The sequence below is a fragment of the Mixophyes fleayi genome, chromosome 12 (assembly GCF_038048845.1).
Source record: "Mixophyes fleayi isolate aMixFle1 chromosome 12, aMixFle1.hap1, whole genome shotgun sequence".
NCBI classification, from domain to species: Eukaryota; Metazoa; Chordata; class Amphibia; order Anura; family Limnodynastidae; genus Mixophyes; species Mixophyes fleayi.
Window position 1 is genome coordinate 30,793,493 of NC_134413.1, and position 12,265 is coordinate 30,805,757.

The 12,265-nt window shown below is 41.7% G+C and overlaps 1 protein-coding gene across 2 annotated transcripts in view; it reads right to left on the minus strand.

Moving 5' to 3' along the window:
* LOC142108146 (cytosolic phospholipase A2 delta-like) overlaps positions 1-12,265 on the minus strand; it is a 68,791-nt gene that overhangs the window by 19,979 nt on the left and 36,547 nt on the right. For both annotated transcript variants that reach the window (XM_075191753.1, XM_075191752.1), the window contains exon 10: positions 2,746-2,783. In XM_075191753.1, coding sequence (XP_075047854.1) covers positions 2,746-2,783 — 38 coding nt within the window. The remainder of the gene's footprint in view (positions 1-2,745; positions 2,784-12,265) is intronic.

The window sequence follows — 12,265 nt, forward strand, 5'->3', positions numbered from 1 at the left end:
GCCAATTTTTTAAATGCCTTTTACATCTGTTTTCAATGCTTATAAACCGCATATAAATGGGTCTGACCTGACAAACCACTGTTTCTAGTGTTACCATACCTACTGCCATCTTTCTTGTATTTGGTCTTTTTTGGCTTTTTTTTTTTTTTTTTTTTTTATCACTGCTTGTTCCATTTTGTGCTTTTACTTCATATAAATGTACCATAAACTACAGCTGCAAAGAAACTAATTATTTTAAATGCTGTGGTTCACTCATAGATTAGTCAACACCTTATTATGAACAGGGAAATAATTTAAGAAAAAAACTGGGTGAAGTTAACATTTCTACAAAGAAGCTGACACCCCACAAACAATGTTTTACAATATTAATCTTGCACAATATTTCCTTGTTCCTTGTGTTCTGATGACTAGTGCTGAAAGCTGAGATAATGAAGTCAATGTGTATTTCATTTTTATAGAGCCAAGTGACTAGCAGTAGAACATTACACCTGGGATCCACCCAGAGAAATTACTGTACAGTTCTCTACCCACATACAAAATATAGATAGTGACAGTTTAACAGTTGTACCATTAGGCAGCAAAATTGCTACATATATGAAGGTTAGAATGAAAGTGATAAATGTGTCAAGCTATTCTACTGATGGAAAAAATAGGTCATTCTGAATATATTTTGCTTACAGAATGTGTTCAAATACCAGAGGGTAATTTATGACTTCCTCTTACGTATTTATAATTTTTATGGATACACTAAGTTACACTTGCTCCTAAAAGTGTAGCCCTGTAAACACTCGCATAATATTGTCCAACACTAATGTGTTATTAATATTTCTCATATATGAATATTGCACCTCGTGCAGTGTTTATGGGAATTTATATTATCAACTCTATAAATACAGGCAGTTGACAAAACAATGAAAAGATATGGGCAAAAGAGGAATACCAAACATATTGAAAGCAAAGACTTCCACACAGTGTTGTACATGTGTTAATTACGCAATTAGCATCCCAGCATGACCAGGGCCATGTATATAAATGCTGGACTAGCCTGGTTGCCTAATTAAGGCCTAATGGTTAGAATGGCTGCAAGAGGAGACCTCCATGTCTTTGAAAGTGGGGTGATTGTTGGCGGTTTGCACTGGCTTCAGTGATCAAGACAGCTGAACACTAAGGTTTCATTATTATTAATGTTTAAGGTGAAAGCTTGCGAGCAGGGCATTCTCACCTCTTCGTCTGTTCTACCCAGTTTGTTCATTAGTTTACTATATTTGTCCCCAATTGTAAAGCGCTACGGAATATGTTGCCACTATATAAATAAATGATGATGATAGCAGCATGGTACTCTGTGGGACGAACATAATCAGTAAAAGGATGCAGTGTGTGAAAGGGCATACTCCAGGATTGGTGCATTATTCAAAGTGCAAATTAAAACAAGAAATTAAATGCAGATTACCTGCAAAATGCAACCTGTGACACAAGGAGCCAGTTTCATAATAAATGGTCCAATGACAGCTCCACAGAGCGGGATATAGTCAGGGTGCAATGAATAAACCACTCATCACACCTGGCAATGTCTGTTTATCAGTTCAGTGGTGCACAGAGCACAAACAATAGATTACCAACAGTAGAGGAAAGTAAAATTGGGGCAGCACGGTCGCTTAAAGGTTAGCACTTCTGTCTCACAGCACTGGGGTCGTGAGTTCAATTCCCGACCATGGCCTTATCTGTGTGGAGTTTGTATGTTCTCCCTGTGTTTGCGTGGGTTTCCTCCCACACTTCAAAAACATACTGGTAGGTTAATTGGCTGCAATTAAATTGACCCTAGTCTCTCCTGGTCTGTGTGTGTATATGTTAGGAAATTTAGACTGTAAGCTCCAATCGGGCAGGGACTGATGTGAGTGAGTTCTCTGTGCAGCGCTGCGGAATTAGTGGCGCTATATAAATAGCTGCTGACGATGATGATATGGTCAGATGAATCATCCTTCAGCGTGTTCTTGACAAACAGATGATTGGCAGTCTATATAATTCTACAGTCCTGAGTACTTGTTTCCATCAGTTAAAGGTCCTGGTGTTTTCAGAATGTTGGGGGCATTATTTTCCTGGCATTGTTTAGGTGCAGTCATTGTCTTAGTAGACAAAGGCAATTCTAATTGCTACTTAATTGTATTTAGCAATCATCTTCACCCCATTTTGCAGTATTTCTTTCCTTATGGATGAGATGTCTTCCAGGATGATCACAAAGCACATCTGTTCACCCAAAGTTTTGCTGAGCATGACACGGATGTCCTTATGTCATGGCCTTCTTAGTCACCAGATCAGACTTAATGGAACATTTATAGGAACAATGCCTGACACAGCGTTTTCCTCCACCACCAACTAAGCATCAGTTGAGTGACTCTTGTGGAAGAATGGTGCTGCATCGCTCCTGCACAATTCCAGACATTGGTAGACTTAATGCTACTGTACAGACTGGCTGAACACCCTATTAAATTATTTTATATTGGATTTTGTCACTTGACATATTAGGAGGTTTGCATCATGCTGGATGACATCCCGGATACACATTTATTTACACACTTTTTTTTTTAAAGAACTATATACTAAACAGCTAATTTACATGAGAAAGGAGGTATTTCAAATATTCATATATTGTATTTGATTTTCTACAATGATTTCCCTTTAGTAAGTGCACCCTAGTATATTACATATGCATTGGAAAGAGTTGAAATTAAATATTGGATACATTACCAGTTTTTAGCTTTGAGTTTCACTTCCAGGGGTCTGGCCTAAGGAATAAAAACACAGTGGATGAGTAGGGTCATCAATGTTTAAGTTGCGGAGACACTTAGAATACTCAGCATGTAGAAAATTGTAAGATGGAATGGACACATTTCATATTATCATTACATGGCTAAAATGGCATCATATGTGTAATCTTGGAAGAATGCCATTAACAATCAATAACGAGACAAATTCTGACAAGAGAAATTAAGTGTCCTGACTGCTTAATCCCCTCTCTCTCATATATATACATATATCTATCCCTAAAAGGGCCTCGGCACCTCCTAATCATCACCCTTTATTTATATAGCGCCACTGATTCCGCAGCGCTATACAGAGAACTCACTCACATCAGTCCCTGCCTCATTGGAGCTTACAGTCTAAATTCCCTAACATACACACAGACAGAGAGAGAGAGAGACTAGGGTCAATTTTGATAGCAGCCAATTAACCTACTAGTACAGTGGTTCCCAAACTTTTGCAGTTTGTGGCACCCTTAGAGTCTCCATATTTTTTTCAAGGCACCCCTCCAAAATAATTATCGCGCAGTCCTGTTTTATAAGTAGTCAAAAAAAAAATAATAAGTATTTAGGTCAGGACAGAGATACTTATTTAGTTGTATGCAAAAATAATACACATAATTCCAAGGGAAAATAATATTTATATATATATTTTTTTCAATTATATTTCTGTCAAAAAATAATTTACAGCTAACTCTGTGCCGCCTGCATCCGTACACTCTGTGCCTCCTCTGCATCCACACACACTCTGTGCTTCCTCTGCATCCACACACACTCTGTGCCCCCTCTGCATCCACACACACTCTGTGCCCCCTCTGCATCCACACACACTCTGTGCCCCCTCTGCATCCACACACACTCTGTGCCCCCTCTGCATCCACACACACTCTGTGCCCCCTCTGCATCCACACACACTCTGTGCCCCCTCTGCATCCACACACACTCTGTGCCCCCTCTGCATCCACACACACTCTGTGCCCCCTCTGCATCCGCGCTCTGCATCCTTTCAGCCCCCTCTGCATCCGCGCTCTGACCCAGCATCCTCTCTCCTGCCACTTCTCCCTGAATATGTTGGGAGTGATAACGTCACACCCGGCATTCAGTGAGAATCGAGGAGGGAGGAGGTTGCTGGGTCCCGGGCGCCGCCGGATTGGTAAGCTTTTCTTTCTTTTTTTTTCTTTTTCTTCTCCCTGGCCACGGCACCCCTGTGACAGCGCCGCGGCACCCCTGGGAGCCGCGCCGCACAGGGAACCTAGGTACTATTATGTTTTTAGAGTGAGGGAGGAAACCAGAGCTTCCGGAGGAAACCCACGCAAACACGTGAAGAACATACAAACGCCACACAGATAAGGCCATGGTTGGGAATTGAACTCACGACCCCAGTGCTTTGAGGCAGAAGTGCTAACCACTTAGACAGACCCCACATGTATTTTAAAAAATACCCCACATGCCACTCAAATCTCCGCATATGCCCCCAACACCTATCCCCGAGCCATTAATGCCCCCCTAATGATTGGCTAATCAATAATCTAAAAATACTTACCTTCACAACCAGAGCCTGCAGAGGAACCAGTAAGAGCACACACACACTGCACTCCCTCCCCCCTGGTGCTGTGTGACCTCCCTGCATTGTACAGTGGTGGTTCTGTGACGCAGAAGCTGGACATTCCTAAACACTCTTATTCTCCGCTTCCTTATAATACATCAGAGCGGGGCACAGAGCTGGGGGCTGCAGGTGAAGGCTCGCTGGACCACTGGTGGCCTGCACGCTATCTGCTGACCACTACTGCACAAATCAATCCAGGCTAATTGGTTATGATGTTCTAAACAATTTTTTACTACTAACAATTTGGATACACACATGAGCTTTCATGTACTGTAGTTCCTAGGGCTACTCCAGCATATACAGAACATTGATCAATTCAGTTAACTGTCTGAAATACAGACTAATACAATATAAACATGAGATTTACTACTTTTAATACAAAAGGGTGGTAATTTGGGTCCTACAGTCTATAGGCTGAGCCAGGGCCGTCTTAACAGCTTTATTGGCCCCCGGGCAAAGCAGTGCACTGGGGCTCTACCTAAAATTCGTCATAGCCTTCAGACTTCATTGCGCTCCTTTCCATTTCCTTCATTATTTACGTTTAGTAGGTAGCAGGAGGAGGCAGCTGACATGGACTGTTAAAAATCTTAGAAGGAATTTATTATAGCTTTACAACTTCAAAAAATTATCTGTATTAATTTTGTCTTGCTTACAATTAGTACGTGTATGTTGTTTTCGTCAAGGTCAAAATATGCATTTGCAACAGCAAGATCGCATGAACAGATAACAGCTAAGACTGAAGTGATGAGTCCACCTAAACATTTTAATAAAGAGGGTTTGAAAGTTCTGAATAAATCTCCTGAAATAATGTTCTGAAAAATTGGCAACCCTATGGGGCCCCTATACTCGTGGGGTCCACCGGGCAACTGCCCAGCGTGCCCATGCATTAAGATGGCTCTTGGCTGAGCTAACAATATGCAAAAATCCAGACCCCTGATTTGTATCTCTTGGCTATTAAATGGTTGGAGTGATGGCAGAAGAGAGATTTCGGTGATAACAGAGGGACAATGTCACTATTTATACGTCATCTTTACTGATGCATTTATACTGTCTGTGACTAAAGGAGCGTGATAACAGTAACCATTCTGTTTCTCGTTTCTCACATAATGTGGATAGTAGCAAGTACTTTTTATAGCCCTTGCTTTTGTTCCCCAGCTCACCAGACTACAACTGCATTGTCTAATTACATGTGGCTAAGGGGACATTGTAGCTCAGTGTAAATATGTATATTGTGTATTGTATATTGATGACTTGCAGTAAGGTTGTTATTCATTGTCTTTAAAGTGAAGCCAGGGGGTTTATGGGTAGGGATCAGGTTGCAAGATGCTGGAGTGGGAAAACTAATTAGTGTCCATTGTTCTCACAAGACTAGTCCAGACAGGCCATCTAACAGGAGAGGTTCTGTGAAAGGTCAGCTCATCTTCACTCTCCTCTCCAACCCCCCTAGTCCAGCACTGACCAATGGTTAAGAAGAATAGACCCAGGGGTTTGCCCAGGGAGGGGAAAGACTGTGGAAATTAGACCCGAGATATAAAGAGCCACTCCAGCAGGGAGGGGGTGTTCATTTTGGGATTTCACTCATGAAGAGTGCAAGATCTGGTTTTGAGTTGTCGTTCTCTACTAGAGTCTATATATGCAGCTGAGAGAGATCCATGGGTCGTGAAGTCTGGACAGCCAGGTGACTATAACTCCTTAAGCTAGTGGGGTAAGGGACAGATGATGTGGTAAACCTGCCTGGCATTTATTTACTGTGTGTACATAATATTCTAGTGTTGTTTGTATGACAATAAATATACTGTTGTATTTTTCTAACTGCATTTACCTGAGTGACTATACGAATCCTAGAAGGTACTGGGTAGACTTCTCTGGCATAGGAAGGCACCCATGGGTGGCCAGCTAGCGTGAAGTGGGTAGCATTGGGACAGATAAACCCGGTATCTTCACACTGTCCTATGATATGTTATATTTACAAACACAAGATTTGCCTTTAATTGTTTGCTTTCTCATATCAAAATAAACGGCTGTGACTCAATGCTTTCTTTGCACATTTCAATACACAAAACATAAATTAAATATAAATGTTTTGGACTACGATGGAAAACAGTACATGTAGTAGGTAGTGATACTTTTCCTTGTTGTAATGTAGAAAACTGGAACTGCATACAGTGATTCATTGAAGATTTTCTGTGGAAAGGATCACAACTTCTGCCAGTAAGGTAATGAGATCCCATCAGCACTGGAAAATGGAGCCAGTATGGAGTCAATACGGACTAACCTTGTGCCTCCGGAAGAGTCTTCGAGATTTAAGGATATTCAGTGGTGACCAGCAACTTGTTATCCTTTCAGCCTGAGATAGTCTTAAAGCCGTGGACTCCCCTGGCTAAAAGTATGGGGAGAATAAGAGAACCAATCTGGTGCTAAGCTATGTAATATACTAACTTATGTAATAATATGTAACAAGAGGAACAGGGCTAGTAAAGTAGCCTTAATATCTGTCTTTTCCAAAAAGTCCATCTTTTAATATAATATACAGATTTACAAAATACAAAAAAATAAAAGCTGATGCATTACCATGTGTAGCACTGCAGAGGCAGTTGTAGTGTATTGTATTTGCATTGGGAATATGATGATGTTTTTTTGCTAATGCAGAGTAAGATATACATTTTTTAAAATGCAATAGTTGAAGTGCTTCATATATATATATATATATATATATATATATATATATATATATATATATATATATATACACACACACACACACACACACACACACACACACACAAGTTAACCCGTGCATGATACTCATGCATTCTAGTCAAATCAAGCTACTTAAGGTCTTAAAAAGGTTCTTGTCATGCATTTGGGCCTAGCCCAGGCCTCCTCAGGGGAAGAGCGTTACTTCCCGACGCAAGCGGCCTTTTTAATGTGTGTTCATGAGGTAAAATTACCTCACGAAAATGCGTTTGACCCCTCAACTCGTAAATTTAGCCTTTACTACCCCTCCCACGGGGGGAAGGGGGGATGATGGAAGTTAACTGACTTGACTATTCTAATTTTTTTGTCAAATAATGTCAGTATACCAAATTTCAGGTCAATTGGATGAGCCCTTTCTGAGAAAATAGTTTTTTACACACACACACACTAACGCACGCCTCTACACATGTGTGTTCATGAAGTAAAATTACCTCACAAAAATGAGTTTGAGCCCTACCAAATTTCAGCCCTTTTTGAATTTTTTTTCCCACACACACTAAGAATTTAGTAGGTCAGTGTATAACTCTGTCCAGCAGGTGGCGCTGCAACTTGGTTTTTTTTTTCCACACACACACAGACAGACAGACGCCACTAAGCATTTATATATTAGATAGATATATATATATTTATATATTAGATATATATATATATATATATATATATATATATATATATATATACACACACACACACACACTGGTCGAAGTGGGCTGGTATACGGTGGTATACCACACAGTCACTTCTCATACTACCTCCATTGTAAAACTAGAGAATTCCATTCACCTACATTTTCCATACTGTCACTTCTAAATTTCCATTGCAACCACTATATACACACACGGTGTATAATATATATATATATATATAACACGCCGTGTATATAGAGAGAGAGATATCTCTCTCTCTCATATATATATCTATCTATCTATATATATATATCTAACTATATCTCTATATCCTTTCTACAATGGCCTGCTCCCACTCTTCTTACTTATTTTCCTAAACCAGTAGCCTTGTCTCAAGTACCAAAAGAACACCTTTAACATCATTTAGTTCAACACAACTTTTTTTTCCTTTTATAGTAACAGGTGAAATAAGTCAGAACGCAGGTATGAAGTTTTTCTGCTAAAACAGGTGGAGTAAAAAATACATTTTTTGGCATGCAAAATTTGGAACCCTCCCTTTAAGAATGTTGTATGTGGTAATAATGATGCTCACACACTATGCTATTTCAGTCTGACAGTTTAATCAAACTGGCGAACTTTGTACCACGTGGGCTAAAAATAAATAACCATTCCACATGAAAATTTAATCTGTGTAATATAACGATCACGCCCATTGCTGCATAATGTATGCAGGGTTACCCTTCGGGAGTGCAGATACCCATGACAACCACCCCCTACCATTTTGAGCAAGCCTTATTTATGAATCCCACTAATACTATGTACACATTACCCTAAAAGCAGCAGACTTGAGATGGTCACTGACAATAACACCCTGGCTTAAATGGATTCGGAAGGGATAGGAGCCCTGGAACAATATTAGGTGGCAAGACTGGCTAAGTTTGCCTTAAAGATCTGGTATCAGCCTGGTTAGAGCAATGGGAATGTTGATGCCCTGACCCAGTTCCCTGTGGTCATTCCAGTGGGTTCTGGGAATGAACACAAGGAGGAGGTTAAGATACCTGATCTCGCTTGGGTGAAGCACCACCTAAAGCTGGTCCCAGTACCACCTATTGTTTGCACCATTAGACTGCGCAAGACAGTGTAAGATTGGGCTGCAGAGAAGGAGAAAGACGCCAGCCTCAAAATTGTGAGAAAGACGCCAGCCTCAAGAATGTTGAAACAGGATGGCCCCCCATGTGAGAACAAGGCCAGCTCATATTTGCTGGTAGGAAGTTGATGGACAGTGGGATTGACTGACACTTCCTAAAGGAGTCTTTGATCAGCGTGCATAACAGGAACAGGAGTTCCACACAATTTGGCAGGTGGTAGTACCAGAAGGTTTGTCACAAGATCTCGTGGTAGAGGCCCATGAAGAAGAAGCACACCTGGGAGCAGCCAAAACCGTATTTTTTGCCTGGATTGCAGTAGGTCACTGAAGAAGTGTGCACGTCTTGCCAAAGACACGGAGTGGTCAAACCCACTGAACAACATACCCCCAAGCAGACCACCAAGATGGGAAGAAGTATGGAGATCCTCATGGTGGATTATTTACTGCTTGGTGAGTGCTTCAGTGGATATCAATACACCTTGGTGATGACCGACCATTTCACCAAATTCACAGTGGCCATGCTGATGTAACATCAGGCATCAGAAACAGCCACCAAGGCAATTGTGGAACACTTCATGAGGAAACATGGCTGCGCTGAACAGATTCACTCTGACCAAAGAGTCTGCTTCCAAGATGAGGGCCATTCCCCATTATCCCCAAGGGAAAGGAGACTGTAAGTGGTTTGACCAAACACAACTTCATATGTTGAGGACCATGGAAGGGGAGAAGAAGTTGGCCGGACTTTGTGCATGAAGTGGTATGGATCTATAACAATCGTGTCCATCACCCAACTGGCTATTGTCCATACTTTCTGCTGTATGGTTGTCCAGATAGAGAAGCGCATGACTTGAAGCTCTATTTTCCTGAGGAAGAAGAGGAGTGGACCCTGGGTGGTTGGGAGAAGGAACACTGCAGGCAGCTGAAGACAGATTGTGTCCTAATCTGTTTCTCTCCTACACCACAGATACATCCCAGTCTGCAGGACCGCTCCCAATGGTAACAAAAATTGCTTGTCCTACTGAAGAGGCCAGGCAGCAAGTTTAGTGAATGTTGGTAAATGTTTCCATATATGGTCTAGAGACAGCAAAGTGTTTCCCATAGATGGAAGTGTACAGCAAGAGCACTTCACTTCAACATGTTATGACCATGACTCTTTCCGGACTCAAGCCCAGTGGATGCTGTATTAGGGGAGCAAGTTGGTGCTCCAGAAGTACAAGTTAGTAGCTCCATCCTATATGCAATTCTGACAGTCTCTAGTAGCAGGAGAGGTGATGGCAGGCCCTAGTGAGATGCATTCCCCCTACATAAGCTAGGTAGCTGCACCCTAGACATCAACCTTCCCCATTATACATGCCCAGCCCTGAACAAACAACTGGATCACTGCCATTTGGTTAACTACGTGTAGTGAATGCACTCACTGATCTAGTCACTGAGTGTTGAGCCGAACAAACAGAGTGCAATTTGTGTGGACAACTTAATGAGAAACTTCACTTTCAGAGAATTCTATCTTCCATATATTTCAGCCGTTATAAATAAACAAATCTAACTGGAAAAAAATTATTCTCTGGAGCTGGAGTTCCGTTTTTAGGTTAGAATTCTTTGTATTAAAATACTCACCTTCAATATGTGTTATCATGATTATGCTGGAACATCTGATTAAAATGCATCGAGCATTGAACATAACCAACAGAATCCAGCCCAGTGTCAAATTGGAACTGACAAGTATAAAATAAAAATCGAGTTACACATTAAACAATTAAACTATCAACTGAACCAACAGACTAATGAAAAGATGAAGGCAATATTAATAATGAAGAGCTGTGAATCATAAGTTGATTATCATGATGAATCAAGGAACAAATAACTGTGAACTCTTATGTCACATACTAAAACCTATGCTGAACCAGGTTTATGACCGCCCTAATTTATACGCACATGATCAAACAGGTATCCATCATGTTACTGAATTCAGACATCCTATTAACACGACACAGATTTAAATATCTGTGTACATAGGAGAGCGTATAAAGAAATGCAGATTGACTCCAAATCACATTGTACTGCACTTAAGTAGACATTCCACAAATTACAATTTAGAACCTGCGGCTGTTATGTGCAAGATAACACACATGTAATAGAGACATCACTGCCCCGGCATTGACTCAATTTTTATCCTGTTGCAAAACAAACACATAGATCAATTGTCCATAAAGCATTGTTATACAGCCACCATGTGAAGATGTCATGTATACAGGGATGTTAGGAGGGCGGTGTGTCCACCCGGGTAGTAAGGCCATGGAGGCGCCACTGTAATCCATGCCAGAACATGTGCTAAGCTCCTCCTGTCCCCACCTCTACTTCTCCTCCACTGGGCTGTGGGGCCTGAGCCCTTATCTCCTCCCCTCTGTACATGGAGAAGGACTACAGAAAAAAAAATCCAGTATATGGCAGACCGTTCACTTTCATGCTCTCCTGTGTCAGTATTAACTTATCTGCCATCCTCTCTCCCCAACCTTTGGCTGTTCCAGTATCAGCCCTACACACGTCTGTGCCAGCCTTACTGTCTTTCCCATCTACTCTCTGCCTTTCCTCCATCTGCACCAGCCTCCCTGCCATTCATGTATGTGCCAGTCTCCCTGCCCTTTCCCATCTAGGTTAGCCTCATTGATCTTCCCTTGTCTGTGCCAGTCTCTCTGCCCTTCCACACTCTGCCCCAACCTCTCTATCCTTCTTGTCTGCACCAGCTGCTGTCTATCTACTGCCTGTGCCAGCTTCTCAGGCCTAGCCTGTCTGTGCAAGCCTCTCAGCCCTTCCTCTGTATGTGCCAGCATCTTTGCCCTTGCCCTGTATTCCCCAGCACCTCTCCCTGTCTGTGCCAGCCTCTCTACCCTTCCCCTGTCTCCATCTGCATGCATGCCTATCCCCTGTATCCTCCAGCCTCTCTGCCCTACTCCTGTCTGTGTCAGTCTCTTTCCCCCTCACCCCTCACTTCACATCTGTGCAATTATCTCTCCCATTCCTCTATCTATGCAAGTCTCACCATGTGTGCATCTCTGTCTCTTCCTTTTGTGTGTCTGTCTCTATCCCCCCCCCCATCCCCACCTTTACCTTTGCATTTGTGTGTGTCTGTATTGTGGGTGAAATAGGCATATCTACTAAATGTGGATGATAATAATTTAATTTTATGGCTGCTTGTGAGAAGGCGGCCTTTTTATTAAACAAAAACGGTTTAATCTAATATTGGGGATAGGGTGGCCTAGAATGGTTACTTATCGCTCTGCATTTCAGCAGCTAAATAGTAGCAATCTTTTACATTAAGGGCCCCAAGATT